At 44.7% G+C, this 23,284-nt stretch overlaps 1 protein-coding gene across 1 annotated transcript in view; it reads left to right on the forward strand.

Annotated features, from left to right (window-relative positions):
• Positions 1–23,284, forward strand: part of EXOC4 (exocyst complex component 4) — a 716,245-nt gene that overhangs the window by 608,489 nt on the left and 84,472 nt on the right. The window contains exons 16-17 of the mRNA XM_077471880.1: positions 212–390; positions 10,383–10,542. Of these exons, the coding sequence (XP_077328006.1) occupies positions 212–390; positions 10,383–10,542 (339 nt within the window). The remainder of the gene's footprint in view (positions 1–211; positions 391–10,382; positions 10,543–23,284) is intronic.

Genomic DNA, 23,284 nt, shown 5'->3' on the forward strand with positions numbered 1-23,284 from the left:
AAATGAAATTTTCCTTAAGCTACAAAACATAAACTGGACCTAATACTGTGTTTTATGGGAAATAAGTGTTATTTTGTGCTGCTTGCATGATATTTGCAGCATTTAATAAAGTTTTGAGAATGGCATTTGAAACACAACTGTGAAGATGTCAGGAGTTTAAACCTCTATAAATCATAATTCACTCACATTTCTATTGTTTCTTCTTTTTCAGAGTTCACTGCTTCCATTATCTCATTCCTTTGGCCAAGCAAGGGAACTATGCTATTGTAGCCAATGCAGAGAGCATGGACTATGATTCACTTGTTGTACGTCTCAATAAAGATATAAGTGGAATAGAAGAGGCTATGGGAGCCAGTCTACAGCAACACAAGTTCCAGTACATCTTTGAAGGTAAATATTTCCTATTTTTGTAGTTAATACATGGCACATTTAAAGAAATTGATTACAGTGAAATATAAAAAAGTAAAATACAAACATTGAATAAGGTATGTACCATAAAGTCACACATGTAAATGCTCAGGGGTGCCCTATAGTCTTGGGGGGGTCACTAGATGACATAGGATGCACTGGGGTCACTAGATGACACCGAATGTCACTAGCTGACATGGGATGCTTGGATGCTCAGGTTTGCACTGCAGTCAAAGGGTGCACTGAGCACACTAGCAGTCATGGAGTAACCAGTGGCTGTTACTGAGGAAGCACAAGGGCAGTTAAAGCCTGCAGTAAGGAGGCTCAGCTGTAACGTGGCAACACTTTGCTACACGTTGCCTCACAATTTCAGGTGGTGCCGATCTCCTAATATGTTGCGACACAAGTGAAACCTGTAAATAATGGCAGAAACACACCAGGTAGGAGACCCAGTGCTGGGTCCACTGTGAAGTGTTTGTGACATTATGCCCCATTTATTGGGCCTCCCCACCAGTCCTGGCTTTATTGGATAGCAGAAATTGATTTCATGGTACCTCTACTCACTCATTCACCAAAAAAGTATAAAAAATAAATGAAAACACAACACAAGTTTTTGACAATTCCTTTATTAAAAAATAAAAAATGTCCCCGTTGTAGATCCTTTGTCAATCTCGACGCCTGCCACCACCACCAACTTGAAAAAAGCGAAAAACACCAGTCCCGACAAAGGCTTCCGCCGTCTGAAAGCTCCTATTTAACTAAGGGGCATGGCCACCCAGTGACGTCACTGGGTGAACCCGCCCCCTTGTGATGTCAATGGCAAGGGGCACGGGTGGCCAAACCTATTATTTAGGAATTTAGTTATTTAGGAACTGCCAGACGGCAGAAGTGGACCTTTGTTTTTGTTTTTTTTGTTTGTTTTTTTGGGGTCGGCGGTGGCGGAGGATGCTGTGATTGATGATGGATCTACACTGTGGGACATTTATTGTTGTTTTTGAAATAAAGGAATTGCCAAAAACAGTCTTCTGTCTTTATTTGCACTACTCATTTTTTTGGGAGTGAATGAGTAGGGGTACCTTGCCCATACTCATTCATGTGGGTAGTGGGATCAGTGGCCCCCCTTGTTAAAGGGGGCTTCCAAATTCCAGTAAGTCCCCATCCGCAGACCCCCACAACCCTAGCCAGTGTGTTAACCTGCCTACTCCAAATCGCCCCCCCCCCCCCATGTTGAGGGCATGTGGCCTGGTATGGTTTTGAGGGGGGGGGGGGGATGGCGCTCGCTGGTAAACCAACCCATTCAGTTTAAAGTAAAAAAGAATGGCAAAACATTTGTGTGTGTATATATATATATATATATATATATATATATGTGTGTGTGTGTGTGTGTGTGTGTGTGTGTGTGTATGTATGTATGTATGTATATATATATATATATATATATATATATATATATATGTGTGTGTATGTGTATATATATATATATATATATATATACATACACACACACACACACACACACACACACACAAAAAAACGTATAAATACCCCTTTTCCCTTTTTTATAAATAATCAAATTCCTTCTGTTCTTAGCTGCATAAAAGCTAGAGGGAGGAGAAGCAGCAGCACACCAAGCTTCCCAGTGAATGGTTGTGCAGCGAGGGCATGTCAGGACAAGTCTGATCATTGGAGGAGAGCACACTGAGTTCCCAGCTTAACTTGAGAACTGACCACAGTGTGCTCTCCTTCTTAGTGTGTTCAGTTTAATAGGAAAGTGGAGGGACTGTCAGGAACACCAGGGCTTTCACACAAGGGAAGCAATATAAGGAGAACAGGATACTTTCTAATACAAGTGCATGGTACGGCAGACACATATCAGGAAGATGAAGTGTTGGGGTAACAAATGCTTTAAAAATGCATTGCATTTTAACTAAATCCATAAGGCTACTTTCACACTGGGGCGGCATTATCGGTAAAGCACCGCTAGTTTTAGCGACACTTTACCGCTGTTATAGCAGTGCTTTTCGGCCGCTAGCGGGCACTTATAATCCCCGCTAGTGGATGAATAAAGGGTTAAAGTACTGCTGCCAAAGCACTTTGCAGGTGCTGCCCATTGATTTCAATGGCAGAGGCAGTTTAGGAGTGGTGTATACACCGCTACTGCACCACCCCAAAGATGCTGCTTGCATGACTTTTTTTTCCCATCCTGCAAGCGCACCACCCCAGTGTGAAACCACTTGGGCTTTCACACTGGGAAGGCTTGAGAGGTGCTTTTCAGGTGCTATATTTAGTGCTAAAATGCCTGAAAGTGCCTCAGTGTGAAAGGGGTCTTAGATTTTAGTCAACTAAAATGTACTGGAGATTATACGGAAAAAAAAATTGTCTAAATCTTAAACAATTGACATTACTAAAAATACGCCTAAAGCCCCATACACACTATCAGATTTTCTGCAGATTTTTTCCTTCAGATTTACCAAAACCATATATTAGGTCAAACCTTAGGAGTTTCAATTTGCAATCAGGCAGGCCCTTTCACTACATGGTTTTGGTCAATCTGAAGGAAAAACTCAGCAGAAAATCAGTGTGTATGGGGCCTAAGACTAAAATGGCATTTTAGTCGGAAGACTATGACTAAAACTAAATTGAAATTTGATGTCAAAATTAGCACTGGTGTGCTGGAGATCCTTCCAGTCACTTTTTTTTCTTTTAATGTCAAAAAAATTTGTCAGAGGTGACTCAGATAACAGAGGAATGGGGCAGCAGACAAAAATAATTCTTAGTGCTCTGGATTGAGACAAATACACACTATAGAGGGATATGCTTTGTTCATATTTCATGTCTGAGGTTTACTGCCATTTTAAAGGCAGAGTCCACCTTATGAGAAAAACAGCTCATGCAAACAAGGGGTTCTAGGATATTACAATACACTGTGCCTATTTGCAAAATACAATGTAATGTAATTGGCACTCCTGAGAGCTTTCTACTGATTGGTCATAGTACAGACACTCCATGTAACCTGTACAGTAGTCAAATTCTTTAGCAGTGGAGAACGGTAAGATCCCTTATTGCAAGATGTGCACCATAGGTTGGATAGATATTATTGCCTTTATCACTCTTGTATAGGCAAGAGATTTGTAATCCGTGTCAAAGAACTGTATAAAGACAACATACAACATAGGTAGAGCATTTGGAGAAAAATTGCTAATAAAATAGAATGGCATTCGCATTTAACAAATGTCACTGCCAATAAAAAGAAATTTAAAAAAAACTTACTGCCAACATATGTAAAAATGCATTGTAATGCAGCGCAACTTCTATAAGGTTTCATGTCAACACATATCAGAGTGTATGCAATATGCAAACTTTTACTGCTTTCTGATGTAAATGAGCGCCCATTTTTTGTTGTCTAATTATTTTTTTTAACGATTCAGTCCTATTATTATTGAACAGGGTTTAAAAAGAGCCAACAATTTGTGGAGTGCTTTACTATCAAAAGAAAGGCATTACAATAGGTGGTAGAAAAGGTGATAGCTGTGAGGGATGAGGTGGTGGAGGTGGGGGGTTAGGTTTGTGTAAAATAACGAGTTTTTAGCAATCACCCAAAGGTGGATAGGAATGGAAATGACCTGACAGATTGGGGTAAGGAGCTCCAGGGGAAGGGGTAGGTTCTGGTGAAGTCCTAGAGGTGAGCATAGGATGAGGTAACGAGAGCTACAGAGAAGAAGGTCTTTGGAGGAGCGGAGTGCACTATTTGGGTAATATGTCGAAATGAGGTTGGTAATGTAGCTGGGGGAAATGTTGTGGGTGGCTTTGTATGTTGTAGTTAGTATTTTGAATTTTATACATTGGGCTAGTGGAAGCATGTGGAGGGTTTCACAGAGCTGAGCAGCAGCCACAGATTGTTTAGTAACGTGAAGTTCAGCAGCAGCATTCATGAAGGACTGGAGGAGGGATAGCCTCTGTAGGCCAATGAGAAGAGAGTTGCAGGAATCATCAAAGCGAGAAAAGGTTGTTTTATGGTATTAATTAAAACCCGTTCATGCCTAAGCCTATTTCTGACATTTGGTGTTTACAAGTTAAAATCTGTATTTCCCAAGGCGTCTTTCAGGACAGCACCTGAGATAGCGACTCCACCCTCCTCGTTAGGAAACACCTTCTTCCTCCAGACTTTAAAGGGAGGCGCCTCCCTACCACACATCAGTTTTTTGTGTTTCCTCCGGCCCGGAGGGAACACCTTTTGGGAAGGAGTCTGTTTCTCTTAGGTGTTCCTGAGGGACTAGGCTTCTTTCCCTTTTTTTCCTCCTTTAGAGACCCGCTGTCCTCCCGACCTACCCACGCCTCGTCAGCGGTAGCAAGCGGGCTCCTCTTCCCCTCTTGTGCTCGGAGAGAGCCGAAGACTCGGTGGCCCGCACGTTCGTAGGCGCGGCGGCGCGCGTGTGCCGCCGCCATGTTTGTTTTCGGCGGTCGCGCCGGAAGTGACAGAGCGGGTCATCGGGTCAGCTGAAACGTCGTTTCCGGCGTGGACGCAGGGGGGAGGAGGGAGGACAGGTGCTGGTGCCTATTTCCGCTTCCGGTCCGGTGCAGCTGCACGGCGTGACTCCGGAGGCGGCGTTTAGCCACAAGTGGATCTCTGCACAGCTGATTATGGAAGATTCAGCGTCTGCAGCGGTGGGGACAGGCACAGGCACCAGCAAGGCCCAGGTAAGAGGCAGCAGTTAAAGTCTGCCTTTCTTTTTCTATTTCCTGGCGTTTGGTCTCGCTCTCTCCTTTCTTTTTTCCCCCCTGGTGGCAAGGGGCCTGTCTGGGCACTAGAAGCTGACTGGTTTCTTCTTAGTGCACCTGTGTGGTGATCCCTATTAAAGCTGAGACTGGGTCTCACTAAGGGTTCCCTGGTTTTTTTCCCTTTTTTGTCTTTTTCTTCATAGGCTAAGAGCTCTGACCCAAAGAAAAGATGTCCTTCTTGCAGGGCCAAGCTGGGAGAAAATTGGAAGAAAACCTTATGCAGTCCCTGCATTACTTCTTTAGTTAAAGAGGAATCTGCCTCTGTATGTGAGGATCTGGTGGCCTCTGTAAAGAAGGAGCTGTACGCCACGATCCAGAATTTTCGTGACTCACTAGCAAACCCGGCTGCTAGTCAGCCTTCCACTTCAGAGTCTTCCCAGGGGTCTCTCTCAATCCCGGTGTTAGAATCTCTGCCTGAAGACCCTTCAGATAGGGAAAAGCAGTCCACTGCTCTTTCCGTTAAAGATTCGGAAGAGGAGTTGGAGGATTCTGAGGTAGCCCCCTCTAAATTCAAACTGTCCCTTGAAGAGGTCGATGGGCTCCTTAAAGCCATTCATGCTACGCTTGGTTTAAGTGAGGAGAAAAAGGAATTATCACTCCATGACCGCATGTATGCTGGGTTGGATGAGCCTAAGGGCCGAACATTCCCAGTTCATCCGGTCATCTCTGAGGCCATTAGGAAAGAATGGCAGGATCCAGAGAAAAAGCCCTTTTTCTCCAAAGCCCACAAAAGGCGTTTTCCTTTCGAGGAGGACCCTGCAGCAGTATGGAACAAGGTGCCCAGACTGGATGCCGCCTTTTCCCAGGTTTCAAGATCCACAGATCTGTCCTTTGAGGATATGGGAGTTTTGAAAGATCCGATGGACAAACGCATGGATCTTTTGCTCAAGAGATCATGGCAATCAGTTATGAGCAATTTAAAACCAGCAATGGCCACAACGTGTGTAGCCAGAAATTTAGAATACTGGATTAACCAGTTAAAGTCACATATAGCTGCAGATTCCCCTAAACAGGAAATCTTAGATTCTTTTCCTACCCTGATTACGGCAGTGGCCTATGTTGCAGATGCCTCAGCTGAGGCAATTAAGATATCGGCCAGGTCAGCAGCTCTAACTAATGCTGCAAGAAGAGCCTTATGGCTTAAAACCTGGCCGGGTGACTCGGCTTCAAAGAATAAGCTGTGTGGGTTACCCTTTTCAGGAGACTTGCTCTTCGGCTCTGACCTCGATAATATTCTTGACAGGACAGCCGATAAAAAGAGATCCTTTCCGGTCAAAAAGAAAAAGCAGGTACCAAAGCGTCTTTTTCGACCTCAAAAAACTCAGGATCAGGACAGCAAGTTGCAAGGGAGAAGGAAAAGTTGGTCCGCCCCGAAGCCGAAGGGTAGAGGCGGAATTCTCTTCCGTCCTCCTACACAGGCCGAAAAATCGCAATGACTCGTCTCTGCGGGTGGGCGGAAGACTACAAGAATTTCTTCCGCAGTGGTCAGGGATAACTTCAAATCAGTTTATCCTGACCACTCTCGCGCAGGGTTACTCACTCGAGTTTGTCAAGAAAAGGTTCCTGATTACCAACACCCCGCGGGATCCAGTAAGGGCCCTGGCCATGAAGTCCTCTCTAGAGGAACTGATGCAACAGGGCGTAGTAGTACAGGTACCCCTGCAAGAACAGCAGGAGGGGTTTTATTCCCATGTTTTCCTAGTAAAGAAACCGACAGGGAAGTTTCGGTTGATTCTCAACCTAAAACCTTTAAACGAGTCCATAAGGTACAGGAAGTTCAAAATGGACTCAATTTTTTCGGTCAGAAACCTGTTGACGCCAGGATGTTTTATGGCGTCAGTAGATTTAAAAGACGCATACCTACATGTTCCGATCTCTCCCCAGTCTCAGAAGTTTCTCAGGCTGGCGGTGAGGTTGGGGGGTATGGTTCATCATCTCCAGTTCAGGGCCCTACCCTTCGGCCTGTCATCATCTCCCCGAATTTTTACCAAAATAATGGCAGAAGCTTTAGCGCCACTGCGTCTTCAGGGAATCGCAGTTATTCCTTATTTAGACGATCTGCTGTTTTTCGCCCCATCCAGCGAGGAATTGCAGACCAATCTAGGCAAAGCTCGCAGCCATCTGGAGGCGTTGGGTTGGATTTTGAACCTCCAAAAGTCGTCCCTAAACCCATCTCAGGAGATTCGGTTTTTAGGGTTTCTAATAAATTCGGTGGAGCAAAAAATCTTCCTTCCCTTAGACAAAAAGGACAGGATTTCCGGTGCAGTGTCTTTATTACAGACCAGCCAAAATCTGACAGTAAGACAGGTTATGTCAGCTTTGGGAGTTCTGACTTCAGCAATGCCAGCAGTCCAGTGGGCAAGAATGCATTTCAGGTGTCTGCAGGCTTTCCTTCTAAAATCTTGGGATCACACAGTGGCATCCCTAGAGGCAGAGGTGAGAATGTCAACCCAGGTAAAAAGGTCCCTATGGTGGTGGAAAAGACAGGAGGTCTTATCGGAAGGGTTAGTCTGGGCTTTTCCAGTCGGGAAAAGACTAACAACCGACGCCAGTTCCTGGGGGTGGGGAGCCCATCTAGGAACACGTTTCACTCAGGGGTCCTGGGCCAAAGAGGAGACAATAAGGTCCTCAAACTGGAGGGAACTCAAGGCGATTGCCTTAGCTCTGGAGTTGTTTGTTCAGGAACTGCAGTCCCATCACGTCCAGGTCCTAACAGACAATGCCACGGCAGTGGCTTATTTAAACAGACAGGGGGGTACAAGAAGCAGGTCGCTTCAGGTACTGGCCATGGAGATTCTTCGGTGGGCGGAAAAACATTTGTTATCCCTATCAGCAGTCCACCTAAAAGGGGATCTAAACAGGGTAGCGGACTTCCTAAGCAGAAACGCTATTCGGGAAGCAGAATGGTCTCTAAATCCGGAGGTATTCACAATGATTGCCGGAAAATGGGGTTTACCAGAAGTAGACCTGTTCGCCTCAAGGGTGAACGCCCAGGTTCCCCAGTTCTTTTCCCTGGACAGTCGCGATGGCTCGCTGGGCACAGATGCGCTAGCTTATCCATGGGAATTTCGTCTTTGCTATGCTTTCCCCCCATTTCAGTTAATCCCGTTAATTTTAAGAAAAATTCAGAGGGAGAAGGTACCAGTTATTCTAATCACGCCCTTTTGGCCAAAAAGGGCTTGGTTTTCGACAGTTCTAGGCCTGGCAATCAAGCCTTGTTGGCGTCTGCCCCTCAGACACGATCTGTTGTTGCAGGGCCCAGTGAACCATCCAGGAGTGGCCAGCCTGGCTCTCACGGCCTGGTTTCTGAAAGGCAGCTCCTTAGGAGCAAGGGGTTTTCCAACCGTTTGATCTCTACCCTTTTAGCAAGTAGGAAAAGGGTTACGAGGGCCATTTATTCTAAGGTCTGGAAGCGTTATGAAACTTGGTGTTTGTCAGCCGCCCAGGTGACAGGGAGCCTTGTCTCCATCTTGGAGTTTTTACAAGATGGTGCAGACAAGGGACTGGCAGTTAGTACCCTGAAGGTGCAAGTAGCAGCCCTGACGGTGTTCTTAGAAAAATCTGTGGCCTCAGATCCGCTGGTGATCAGGTTCTTTAGAGCTCTTAAAAGATCTAGGCCAGCTCCTGTTAAGGTTTTTCCTAGATGGGATTTGTCGGTAGTCCTACAGTCTCTAACAAAAGGGCCTTTTGAGCCTCTTGTGGAGGCTTCCCTTAGGTTTCTCACATTAAAAACCGTGTTTCTGATTGCCATTGTCTCTGCACGCAGGATCAGTGAGCTAAATGCTCTGTCAATTAAAGAACCATATCTTTCCATTTTTCCTGACAGAGTTATTCTTAGAACAGATGCAAAATTCTTACCGAAGGTAGCTTCAGTTCAGAACCGTATACAGGACATAGTACTGCCAACGTTTTGTGTTAACCCCAAAGGAAATAAGGAGACTTCTTTCCATACTTTGGACGTCAGAAGGACTCTGCTGAGTTATTTAAAAAGGACGGAGTCCTTCAGGCGTTCAGATTCACTGTTTGTACTTTTCTCAGGAAGAAAAAAGGGTTTTCAGGCTTCTAAAGTTACTTTAGCTAGATGGCTGAAATTAGCTATCTCAGAGGCATATTCCCAGGCAGGGTTATCTCCTCCAGCAGGAATTTGTGCACACTCAACCAGAGCTCTGGCGTCTACGTGGGCAGAGAGAGCTGGTGCCACCCCTGAGCAGATCTGCAAGGCGGCGACGTGGTCGAGTTTTCACACATTTGTGAAACATTATAGACTGGATCTCACTTCTGCCAGCGATCAGGCGTTTGGCAGAAAGGTCCTGCAAGCTGTTGTCCCGCCCTAAGGGGTAAGTCTCTGTTATCCTCTCAGGTGCTGTCCTGAAAGACGCCTTGGGAAAGACCAAGTTAGACTTACCGGTAACTTGTTTTCCAGAAGTCTTTCAGGACAGCAAGCATCCCGCCCTATGGTATTATATTATGCTACGCTGTGACTAACGTATGTGTTTATGTGTTCCAGCCGGGGCCGGAGGTTCTCTTCTACAACTGATGTGTGGTAGGGAGGCGCCTCCCTTTAAAGTCTGGAGGAAGAAGGTGTTTCCTAACGAGGAGGGTGGAGTCGCTATCTCAGGTGCTGTCCTGAAAGACTTCTGGAAAACAAGTTACCGGTAAGTCTAACTTGGTCTTTTTTGCTAGAAAATTACTTAGAACCCCCAAACATCTCCGTCTGTATGAGTGGCTGGAGCCGCAATGATGTCACTCCCGTGCCCTCGGCTCCAGCACGAAGCTCTGAAGGTCCGACACGGTATGCCAGACCTTTAGAGCGCATGCACCGTGACGTCACTGGCTACATCTGGTGTGAATATCTCCTAAACGGTGCATGTTTAGGAGATATTAATTTTACCTACAGTACAAACTTTGCCTGCCACCAATAGACAGTCATTTTCTTTTTTTGGGAAAAAAGGAACAAAGCTTACAGCTCATCACTAACACCTATTGGGCAAACTGAGAGGATTGCAGCAGTTAAATACTAAATGCAATCTACAGTGAAAATACAGAGCTTGCTCTGTATGATGTGTTTTGACAACCCCTTATTCTTATTTATGGGAAAAATATACTACATTATTGTAAACACACATTCATTTTCAGCTTATTCTACTATATCCCTCAATTGTAAGGCTTACTGTGAGCTTGTATATTTCTTTTAGGTCTAGGTCATCTGATTTCATGCATCCTCATAAATGGAGCTCAATACTTTAAACGCATCAGCGAATCTGGAATCAAGAAAATGTGCAGAAATATTTTTGTCCTGCAGCAGAACCTCACCAATATCACTATGTCTCGTGAAGCTGATCTGGATTTTGCAAGGTAGAGTAACAACTTTTTCTTCTTTTTTTCATACTTGCTATACCATGTGGATACTGAAAATTAACTGAGTTTAATAAAAGTCTATCAACTCCTTTTTAATAGTGGTTATTTTCTAAGAGTAACAATTTACTTTTCTCTTCTTCTTGCTACTGTTGTCAGGAATACCTGCTGATAGCACTGTGGTTCCCAAAACTTAAGGGCATAGTTCTGGTGGCCACCAACGGGTATCTCCCAGAAGCCAGCAGATCCCAGTAATTAGGATTCACCTGATGCTGGCTGCTGGGAAGGTATATAATCCCTCCCTTAACTTTCATCTGGACCTCAGTGTTCTGCTTGTGAAACGCTTCCCTGTCAGAGTCTATGTACCTTGCATTCAGTATGCTGCATCCTGTATCCAGTACCCTGTATCCTGTTACTCTTCTCCCCTTGTTCCCAGTCCCAGTTCCCCCAGTCGGTTTTGTGAGCTTCCCTCCATTTGTACATAATGTATTATAGTTAGATTTTCAGTTTTTGTTTTTTTTCACACGTTTGTCTTGTTTATGGTCCGTTGGTGTTGGATGGGTGTTGTGTGCATTAATTAATTTTATTTTATTCATACTTGGTCTGATTCTGTTTACCTTAAAGTGATATTAAAGGAAATAAAAAATAAATAAAAATAAAAGGAATAACAAACATGGCATACTTACCTGCTTTGTGCAGTGGTTTTGCACAGAGCAACCTTTGATCCTCTTCTCAGGTCCCCCGCTGATGCTCCTGGCCCTGCCCTCCTGCCAAGTGCCATCAGAGCAGGCCAGTTAGAATGGGGGCACCCAAGCTGGCTCGCTCCTGAGGCCCTGCTATGCGTGCCCATTCACACACAGAACTGCGGCTCGGCCCCGCCCCATCTCTCTCCCCATTGACTATGATTGACAATAGCAAAAACCAATAAGGAGGGAGAATCCCCGGAGAGCTGAGGCTCTCGTGCACATCGCTGGATTGGGATGAGGCTCATATAAGTACTGGGGGAGCTGCTGCATAGAGAAGCAAATAAGTGAAACCTTATGAGCTGCCACACTAAACCTAAAATTACATAAATGAAATATAACTATAATCAGACACGTCCCCAAAATGTGATAATAACAATTTATATGGCACACTGTGCAGCGCTAATATGCATCAAATAAAACAAAAGCTAATACAAATACGTATCCAATAAAAGACTATATATGTATCCACTAATATATATATATATATATATATATATATATATATATATATTTATATAAGATGTGACATCCTATAAAGAAATATATAAAGTGCTTGTGCTCCGTGAGTCACACTCAGTCCTTGACAGTGGAGGCTGGTGCTCAAAATTTTTTGGGGTGGTGCAAACAAACTGAAAAATACTGACCCCCCATCAATCGAAGCCTCATTGTGCCCATCAAACACAGCCACTTGTGCCCATCAAACGCGACCACTGGGCCCCATCAAATGCAGTCACTTGTGCCCCATCATATGCAGCCACTTGTGCCCCATCATATGCAGCCACTTGTGCCCCATCATATGCAGCCACTTGTGCCCCATCATATGCAGCCACTTGTGCCCCATCACATGCAGCCACTTGTGCCCCATCACATGCAGCCACTTGTGCCCCATCACATGCAGCCACTTGTGCCCCATCACATGCAGCCACTGTGCCCCATCACATGCAGCCACTTGTGCCCCATCATATTCAGCCACGTGTGGCCCATCATATGCAGCCACTGTGCTCCATCAAATGCCGCCACGTGTGCCCCATCATGTGCAACCACGTGTGCCCCATCATGTGCAGACACGTGTGCCCCATCATGTGCAGCCACGTGTGCCCAATCATGTGCAGCCACGTGTGCCCAATCATGTGCAGCCACGTGTGCCCCATCATGTGCAGCCACGTGTGCCCCATCATGTGCAGCCACGTGTGCCCCATCATGTGCAGCCACGTGTGCCCCATCATGTGCAGCCACGTGTGCCCCATCATGTGCAGCCACGTGTGCCCCATCATGTGCAGCCACGTGTGCCCCATCATGTGCAGCCACGTGTGCCCCATCATGTGCAGCCACGTGTGCCCCATCATGTGCAGCCACGTGTGCCCCATCATGTGCAGCCACGTGTGCCCCATCATGTGCAGCCACGTGTGCCCCATCATGTGCAGCCACGTGTGCCCCATCATGTGCAGCCACGTGTGCCCCATCATATTCAGCCACTGTGCCCACCCCCCCCCACTCGCGGGGTTTGTCAGCACACACCCCCCCCCTTGCAGATCGTGGAGCTGAGTGGACTTACTGCAGCAGCTCCTCTCAGAGCGGTGGCGACCTCCGCTCCAGCGCGTGTCTCCTCCGCTCTTCTTCCTAAGCGCAAGGCATCTAATATGGTTGCCCGGCACTTTGGCCAATCAGGAAGCAGGTCTGATGCCCTGCCTGTGGGAGGAAGGTTAGTGTGGAAATAGCAAAAATGTATTTGCTATCGTCACACAATTGGGTGGGATCAGGGCGCTCTCTCTGCACCCTGAGCCCACCCTATTTTGAAGCCTATTAGAGCCTCTGGCTCTAATCAGGTGCTTCAAAAAGAACCACCCCTGCCATAGGAATCCATGTGTCCGGCATCCTGAAAGGGGCCGGGTGCATGGATGGGGGGGGGGCGGCGCCATGCGTCCACAATGCATGGGCCGCCACTGGTCCTTGATGAGGTATTAAACTAAACAGCAAAAGTCCATAATAACATCAACCATGTGATAATTGTGTCTTCATGCGGTGTGCACACAATCCCCACCAGGTGTACCCTCACCTTAGGGGCTTAAAAGATAAGCCTGTAATTGATAGCAATAGCCTGCAGAGATCCTCCTTTATCCTATGCAGGTATATGGAACACAGGCATCTTGCTCCTCCCAATGATAGCCCAGCTCAAAAGCCACTATTTTATCCTGGTATGTTGAAAGATTCCTCATATACATCACTTGTGGAAAATGACAGAGGCATGCAACAGCATGATAACATTTAAAAAGGTTTATTTTCAAACGGAACACCACATACATACAACTCACATTTCAAATAAATAAAAATCACCTTTAACCTCCTGGCATCCACGCTATAGCCGGATGACAGCCACAGCGCTGATGTGAATTTCCGGGAGGCCATCATATGACGACCTCTCCTGTGCACGCTCCCTGCGCACGCCCTGTAGGTCACTGAGACTCGTGTGATCACCAGTTAGAGTAAGAGGCCTGTCCTGGCCCGGCCCCTTACCATGTGATCAGCTGTCAGCCAATGACAGCTGATCACATGACGTAAACAAGCTTGGTGATCATTTTTTTTTCTCCTCACGCTGACAGCGGAGGAGAAAAGAAAGCCGATCACCGGCTTATCTTAAAGGGACATTGGTCCCGAAAAGGAAGAGGCAATTATGCCTCATTTATAGAGTAACAGTGCCACCTATCAATGCCCACCAGTGCCACCTATCAATGCCCACTAGTGGTGCCAATCAGTGCCACCTAGAAGTACTGCCTATCAGTGTAACCAATCAGTGCCCATCACTACCACCTATCGGTGCCCATCAGCGTACATCAATGATGGACAAAAATTACCCTTTATAAAATTTTCAAACAAAATTTTTAAAAAAACACGGCGTTCCCCCTGTCCTGTGCCTGCTCTGCAACACTTCCAGGTACCTCTCTCATCAGCTGTCAAGCTCCTCCTACCGGTTTAATCAGTCTCGTGACTTCCTCTGTACACTCGGTATTTCCAGAAAAAATGTACTATAGAAGAAAAAAAAGTTTTAAATATCCAAAAACGAGGGGTGGAGAGGTGGTCCTTCATTTAAGACAACCTCTCAAAAGTGGGTGGAACGCCGCTTTAAATGTAGTTCAGTATCTTACAGTGCCCCTAGTTCCCAAACTTTTAAATCTTGTGCTTTGTAGAGGAGGGTAGTGAGGGAAAATTTAAGGATTAAAAGGGAGACTGCACAAGCGACAGTCCCAGTTGCCCATCAGGATTTACTGGTACCACATCCTTTCTTATACAGACACTGAAAGCACAAATCCCTTTCAGGAAACACTATTTAAGATTTTTAAGGTACCACACCAAAATATATGTAAAAATATTCACATTTAACATTGCAAATGTTAAAAAATCTCTTAAATCATTAAATTAATGCAACAAACAAATTGGAATAGTAGAGCTGCAGTTGCAAATATGTTATCTGTTTACAGATCTTAAGAAACCCCAGATATCTATAGAGGGGATTGCATGGTAGCATGTCCAAACAAGCTATGGATGTACACAGCAGCAGCTGAGAGCATGCGCAATCGGATTTCTCTTTAGCTGCCGGCTAGTTAAGGAGACACCCACAAACAGGTCAGGGGCGCCAGTGACTTGAAAACCAGCTGCAGGAGATCAGAAGAGGGAATTTTAAAAAGGAAGAATCAGCATATTATGTTAGTGTGGGCCTAATCTAAACTATGAAAGAAAAGTTAAGGGTTTAATATCAATTTAAGTATTATTAGGAATGAGTAAGAAGACAAGACCAGCCTTCCTTTCCCTTGTTTGAGATATAGACTTATGTTCGCCCATAGACACTCAAAGGAATGCTACACTGGTAGATTTAATCCTACTCAAATTCTGCTTTTTGTCTGTCTTGTGGCCCCTTTCTTGGTTGATGTTTCAAAAATACCCATTTCAAAGGAGCATCAGCCCAGTTCCACAGCTCTTCCAAAGCTTCACATCCCTTGCCCTAGTACATTAGCAAAGGCCAGCATTCTTAGGGGTAGGCCTTATTCCCAATGCTTGCACACACACTCTTCGGTGCCAAAAACATGTGATGTTGGGTAAAGCCAGATATAAAGAATAGTAAACTGCATGCATTGTCCAAAAAATTACCTTGTATCCCTTTTCCACAAATGTGAAATGCTAAGGGTTTACTGATGTTTCTTGTACATTTACGCACACATGCTTTATCAGAAAATCAGTAAAACGTGTACTGGTAAATTTCAAAGCCATTTCAAACTCATTGCAACCAGTTTGTTGTAGTCATACAGGAAAGCTTGATTATTTGCTTTAGATTAAATCACTTAACCACTTCCCACCCGGCCAATGTACATATACGGCCGGGTGGGAGCTCTCTACTTCTGAGAGGACGTTCAGGAATATCCTTCAGAAGGAGGGGGATCGCGTGTGCCAGTGCAGCTTTTTACTAACTGATCACCAGTCTAGTGTAATACACACATCACCACACAGTGTAAACACACGTCACCACAATACACATGTCATCATACATGTCCCCAAAACACACATGTTCCCAAATAATAAAAAGACATGTCCCCAAATAATAAAAAGACATGTCCCCCACATATGTCCCACTAAAATCACATGTTCCAATGATTATCTGCACACATATGTACGTGATCACCTGCACACATATGTACATGATCATTTGCGTACATATGTCCGTGATCACACAAACCAATTATTATACACTTAACGGATTTTTTTTTACCAAAAACATGTAGCAGAATACATTTTGCCTTAAATTTATGACAAAATTTGATTTTATTGGATTTCTTTTAAGATAGAAAAAATAAAATATTTTTTTTTCCCAAATATCCGCTTTTTTTGCGCTTATATCGCAAAAAATAAAAAACGGAGTCGTGAATATATACCACCAAAATAAAGCTCTATTTATGTGAACAAAATGATAAAAATTTCATTTGGGTACAGTGTAGCATGACCGCGCAATTGTCATTGAAAGTGCGAGAGCGATGAAAGCTGAAAATTGGGCTGGGAAGGAAGGGGGCTTAAGTGCCCTGTATTGTAGTGGTTAACACATCATAATTTGAGTAACTGGCCTTTTATCTGTTTCCTGCTAGCCCAAATACTGTCCGTGGGTGGCCTTTCAGGCAACACCTGACTTGACAAACTTTGATCTAAAGGTTGAAGGAGCCTAGCAGAAAATTGTTAACCGGACAGTGACCGCAGGTCACAGCCGCCATTGTTCATGTTCCTTGACAGCTGCAGGTGACAGCTGTCTGAATACAATAGCCAGCAGGATAGATTCCTCCACCCGTGTTGCTGTGAACAACAAATTGAACTTTTTTCCTGTTTGAAAGACAATGCTTTTTAATAGAATTTCATCTCTCTATGCCCCTTAGTATCTAGGGAAAGATAGACTTCTAAACAGTACCTGAGCACACCTAGCAGTGCACGGCAAACATAAAAAAAATCTATAAAAGTATTTTAAATCATTCAAGTTGCAAAATTATATAAAATATCTCTGGTAATAAAGGGGCTAAGGAATGGTTAATTAGAAAAAAAGTTTTAGCCGTGTTTCTGTAGCCAGTTAATAATGGACAATTAGAAAGAGTGTGAAAATTTGGAACCAACTGCCCAAGAAGTCAGCACAGGCTAAAGTAACTGGCAAAAACCTATTCTTGCTATTAAGCATAGAGGAAACTAGCTTTTTTTGAATTTGTTAGTCCGCTGCTTTATGCTGACAGGGCAAATGAGCAAAGCTTTGCTGACATGCGGTATATGAGTTAACAGTGTTCTCAAAGCCTGGTCCTGATTATGTGTGTACAGCAAATTCTGCAACAATGGCTTTTCCATGAATCGATGTTCAAAAGCAAAACTTATGGCCATTTGCAGGGCATGTGATAGCACAGCAGTTTTAATCACTTAGGTACTAAATGGGGTCTTTAGAACATTCATGTGTAACACATGTTGAATACCATGACCAATCTGGAAATCGTAGCTAATACCGATGCATGCATTTTTCCCTGAGTTTTTGTAGTAATGTACTTTTTATATAACTGATCCGTGTAACCAGTTCGTTGTCGTGAATCAAAAATAATTTAAAGGAACTACCTGAAATAACGTGCTGAATATATTTTTTTTAAAGGTCAAATGTTGTCACAGCTTGGCATTTGCTGCACAGCAAATCTTTCAAATAGCAAATCGTAAAAGTTAGAACCGGAGTACAGGCATTAAAATCCCAGTGAATCGAATTGGAACCTAATACTTGGGTCCTTGGAGTGACTGGCTGTTTCTTTATCGTACATGACAGGACACAGAGCCACAGTAATTACTGTATGGGTTATATAGGCACCTTTAGGTGATGGACACTGGCACACCCTAGACAGGAAGTTTAGCTCCCTATATAATGCCTCCTTTTACTGGGAGTACCTCCGTTTTTTCGCCAGTCTTAGGTGTTGGTCACAAGTAAAGATGTGCTAGGCTGAGCTCCACTGGAATAATCCTTTGCTGGGGCAAGCTATGAAACCGGATCCATTCTAAGTGTCTTTTTAGGCTGAATTGAATGGTACCCGGGCCCCGTGATGGAAGAAACAAGCTTTTGCCTGTAACACTTCTCTTTTTAGAGAGTTCCAGTGCTTGGTTTTTTCAGCCATATTTCCTGACGGGATGCTTTACGGGTCCAAGGGTGTGGAACACCGATAAAAAAGGGCCCGGTCCTTGAAGGTTTTTTAAACAGAGCCCACCGTGAGTAGTGAAGATTGGGTCTGCCTGGTTTACCACAGAACCCGGCAGCTGGACAAGGTAAGCGGAGATTCCTAAGGAATTTTTATGTCATGCCTAAAGTCACCACCAGGGGCTGTCAAGAGCATGTGCCTGTTTCATGCTTGTCAGTCTCGCTCTGCGTCAGTACAGGCTGTACGCTTCCTCCAGTCCCAAGCCTCAGGTAAGATGTTGGAAGGGGAGCTTTTCTTTTAAACATCCCCCGCCTGGACTGAAGTATTTCTTTCTCTTCAGGTGCCCGAGGGAGCATGGACCAGGTGGTGGACACTAGCACACCCGAGACAGGAAGTTTAGCTCCCTATATTATGCCTCCTCTTACTGGGATTACCTCAGTTTTTTCACCAGTGTCTTAGTTGTTGGTCATGAGTAAAGATGTGCTAGGCTGAGCTCCACTGGAGTAAACCTTTGCTGGGGCAAGCTATGAAACTGGATCCATTCAAAGCGTCTTTTTAGGCCGAATTGAATGGTACCCAGGCTTTGTGTCAGATGAAACAAGGTTTTGCCTGTAGCGCTTCTTTTTTTAGAGAGCTGGACCCTGGGATCCAGCACTTGTGTTTTTCAACCATATTTCCTGGTGGGGTGCTTTACTGGTCCAATGGTGTGGAACCCCCAATAAAAAAGGACCCCGGTCCTTGAAGATTTTTTAAATGGAGCCCACCGTCAGTGGTGAAGATTGGGTCTGCCCCCACCTGGACTGAAGTATTTCTTTCTCTCCAGGAGGGTGGACCAGTCGGCATTATGCTGTGCCGCCATAGCACGGCGGTTCTCTTCCAGTGGCTCTCCTCCACCCTAGGCTATAAGTACACCTTTCGCAGTCAGCTGATGGAGGGACACAGAGCAGACGGGGCATGTGAGTGTTGGTGACAGGCATTCCCAGGGCACATTTACTTAAGCATCAGGCTGAGCCTTGATAGCGGCAGTTGCTGAACTATTTTCTCAGCAGTGGGTGCATTTTCTGGTAGTACCTCTGCATTTGTGCTTAGTACTATAGGCAGAAAGGGCGGTACAAATACCCCAAAAAACAGGTGCTTAGAGTCAGAGCGAGCCATCAGGGTTGTCAGGGATGGCAACTGCTTCCTGCATTTCAGCCCCTCTATATATTACTGATGAGCTTTCCATGATTGGATTGGAGGAAAGATTAGCGGCTTTAATCTCATCTTCACAGAGTTGAACAAAATGGATTAGGTCCTCTTCTACCACCCAGGACCCTCTAACAGAGAAACAGTGGGAGGGGGAAGATGATTCCCCCTCATGGGACCGTGAAGAGACTAATGACTCCTCTTTCCGAGGGATCAAGTGGGGAAGGACCTTCTTCAGCTTCACAGGCTGAGAAATTACTGGTGCTATCTCTTACTGAAATGTTCCACTCCACATTTAAGCTACCCTTAACTGAGGCAGTTGAAAAGCCCACTTCTTGTTTGAGTTCACTGAAGCCTCCTCAAGCTTTGTGTGCCTTTCCAGTCCATTCATTGCTGGAAAAGCTTATGTACTATGAGTGGGATCACCCAGATAAGCATTTTTTCCCTCCTAAAACGTTTTCAACACTTTATCCTATGGAGGAAAAATTTACAAAGATGTGGGGTATACCAGCAATTTATGCTGCTATATCCTCTGCGAATAAAAGTTTGACTTTTATTGGTTTGGTGCATATGCGTAGAATCTTATGGTTGAAAATTGGTAAGTCAAAGCGCCATTCAAAAAGCTCCTGGCTGGGTTTCCTTTCTGCAGTGAAAGGCTGTTTGAGGATGATTTGGAAAAATATATACAAAAGATATCAAGTGGGAAAAGTACCCTTTTGCCAGTTAATAAAAGGAGTAAATGTCCCTCATTTAAACTGCCTCTTTCTCCAGTGTCTGGGGCATCAGCCTCCAGGCATTCACGACGGCCTCCATCGTCCAGTTCATGAGGTAAACCTCAGCGCTAACCCCGCAGACAAAAGAAGTCCTGGGGGACAAAACCTACAAGACAGAACGCTAAAGCCTCTTTATGAAGGGGCGCCCCCACTTAAGCGGGGGGAAGACTGCTACACTTCTCAAGGGTCTGGCAGGAGGAGTTTTGAGACAAATGGGTGGGCTCCACAATAGCTCTAGGTTACAAACTAGAGTTCCGAGAATTCCCGTCTCCTCGTTTTCTCAGATCAAATGTTCCCAAAGATCCAGAGAAAAAGAAGTCTCTCCTTTAAGTGTTAGACCGACTTTTGTCGCAAAAAGGGATCATGGTGGTCCCCATGGAAGAGCAAGGGTTGGGGTTTTATTCAAACATTTTCACGGTACCAAAACCAAATGGAGATATCAGACCCATCTAGATCTCAAAGATCTAAACCGGTTCATGAAAATCTGCACCCTTCGCATTGGAATCAATCCGATCAGTTGTCTCCATCCTACAAGGAGGAGAACTTCTGGCATCAATCGACATTAAGGATGCATACCTGCATGTACCTATTTTCCTTGCTCATCAGAAATATCTGTGATTCGAAGTGGAAAAACGTCATTTTCAGTTTCTACCTCTGCCTTTCGGTCTAGCTACTGCACCTTGGGTGTTTACAAAACTTCTGCCCCTTCCTCTGGCCAGATTAAGGACTCAAGGTATAACAATTATAGCATACATAGACGACCTGCTCTTGATATACTGCTCGATAGCCCGCTTAGACCAAAGCATGGTCACCACAGTCAACTACCTGGAACACCTAGGTTGGGTCCCCAACCTAGAGAAATTTTCTTTAAAGCCAGTAAGAAGATTGGAGTACTTGGATCTGGTTATATATACAGCCCAGAAGAGAGTGTTTTTACTCCAGGCAAATATCAGTGCTATAAAGGAGCTGGTTCAGGTGGTCAGGGCGAAGAAGGATCTTTCTATTTGCCTTTGCATCGGGTTGTTGGGAAAGATGGTGGGTTCATTCAAAGCAGTTCCCTATGCTCAGTTTCATTGAAGACTGCTGCAAAACAGTATCCTGTCTGCCTGGAACAAGAAGGTCCAGACGCTAGATTACCCAATGTGTTTGTCGCCAAAAGTGTGCCAGAGCCTCAGTTGGTGGAGGATATACAACAATCTGCGGAAGGGGAAATCCTTCTTACCAGTTACCTGGAAGGTGGTAACAACAGATGCCAGCATTTCGGGTGGAGGAACAGTCCTGGAAGAGGCAACTGTCCAAGGGAAATGGCCCAGAACCGAAAGGACCTTGCCCATCAACATTCTAGAGATTCGGGCAGCATACCTAGCCCTAAAGGCCAGGTTGCGGAATTGTCCTGTCAGGATTCAATCCGATAATGCCACAGCACTGGCTTATATCAATCACCAAGGGGGCACCAGAAGTCATGCAGCCCAGGGAGAGGTAATCTTCATTCCAGGGGTAGAGAATTGGCAAGCAGACTATTTAAGTCGACAGCAGTTGTTTCCGGGGGAATGTCTCTTCACCCCGACATCTTTCTGGCTATATGCCAAATGACAACTTTGTGTCAAGAATAAGGGATCCACTCGGAACAGATGTGTTGGTGACCCCATGGAATCAGTTCTCACTGATTTATGCATTCCCTCATATTCTGATGCTACCCGACTTCTTCGCAGGATCAAGCAGGAAAGGAAATCCTGTAGTTCTTGTGGGCCCAGCGTGGCCCAGAAGATCTTGGTATGCAGAGATCCTAAAAATAGCGTTAGGGTTCCCATTGTCCCTGCCACCACGTCAAGACCTGATCTTGCATATCAGTGATATCTACATTGATTAATGCAGGGAAACCAGCTTCCAAGCTTCCAGGGTCATTGTTAGAGATTGGTCGATTGGAAGTCTGACTGACTGTCATTGGAATCCCTACTTAGTGTCACTGAACACTTATCGAGTTTCACTGTCAATTTTTTTTTGTGGTTTAAGTTATCATTAATTGATCACTTATTATCACGTTTAGAAGGTTAAAGGTATAAAGCGCAACTAATTTTTTTTTTTTATTTGTGTGTATTCCACTTTGCGTTGCAGCTTATTTTTTACGTTTTTTCTATCATTTATTGTAGAGTCTGGAAGGCATTTGTTTCTTGGTGTGAATCCAGAGGTTGGCATCCTAGAAAGTATGTTATATTTAGAATTCTTGCCTTTCTGTAAATGGGGTTAGAGATGAAGCTGGTCTTGAGTACTATCAAAGGCCAGGTTGCGGTCATATCGGTATTGTTTAAACGACCACTTGCTTTGCATTCTTTGGTCCATGGCTTTACAGGGGGAAACGCTGCTTAATCCACCGGTTAGGTCACCCCTGAACCCTTGGGACTTGAATTTAGTTCTGTCGGCATTACAGATGCAGCCTTTTGAGCCGATACGACCTTGGTCCTTTGACAAGAAAGCTAGTTTTTCTGGTGGCCATTTCCTCTGCAAGAGGTATCAGAATTGGCTGCTCTTTCTTGTAAAGAGCCATATTTAATAATTCACAAGGATAGAGTAGTTGGTCTTCAGTCCATACATTCACCAGATTCTATCAGGTGGATGTAAGAAGACATGAGGATATCGCCTTTAGGTGCAGTATGCTGGAGGCGGCAGTATAGGTCCTCAGGTCTGATTGCACCCTACTTCTGTTGTTGTCCCCTCCCCTCAGATAGCATTGCTCTGGGACATCTCATACAGTAATTATTGTGGCTCTGTGTCCCATGATATACGATAAAGAAAATAGGATTTTTATTACACGTTGCCTGTAAATTCCTTTTCTTGTACGTCACTGGACACAGAGGTCCCTCCCTTCTTTCTGGTTACACATGTATTGCTTTACTACAAAACGGAGGTACTCCCAGTAAGGGGAGGGGTTATATAGGGAGCTAAACTTCCTGTCTAGGGTGTGCCAGTGTCCATCACCTAAAGGTGCCTATATAACCCATATAGTAATTTACTGTGGCTCTGTGTCCCGTGATGTATTCCAAGAAAAGGATTTTACAGGTAAGCTGTTATAAGAATATGTTAAAACGGAACTTTACCCATAACAATTTGATAAAAAATAATGTATACACAATTAGTGTGTGTCTCCAGCATTGCTCCTGTTTCTTCTTGCTGGAGGCTACCATTTTGCTAAAGCCCAAAGCCCAGCAGTAAATCATAAAGCGGATTTACTGGTTTCAAGAAACGGTTACATTCCTGGAATGTTGGAAGTGCAAATTGTCACATTTGATTGTGTCCTCAACCAAACTGTCAGACCATCAAATGGCTGGAGTCATAACTGATCACATGTGCAGCA

The sequence above is a fragment of the Lithobates pipiens genome, unplaced genomic scaffold, assembly GCF_037356315.1.
Source record: "Lithobates pipiens isolate NorthernLeopardFrog02 unplaced genomic scaffold, aLitPip1_a1.2 Scaffold_8, whole genome shotgun sequence".
NCBI lineage: Eukaryota > Metazoa > Chordata > Amphibia > Anura > Ranidae > Lithobates > Lithobates pipiens.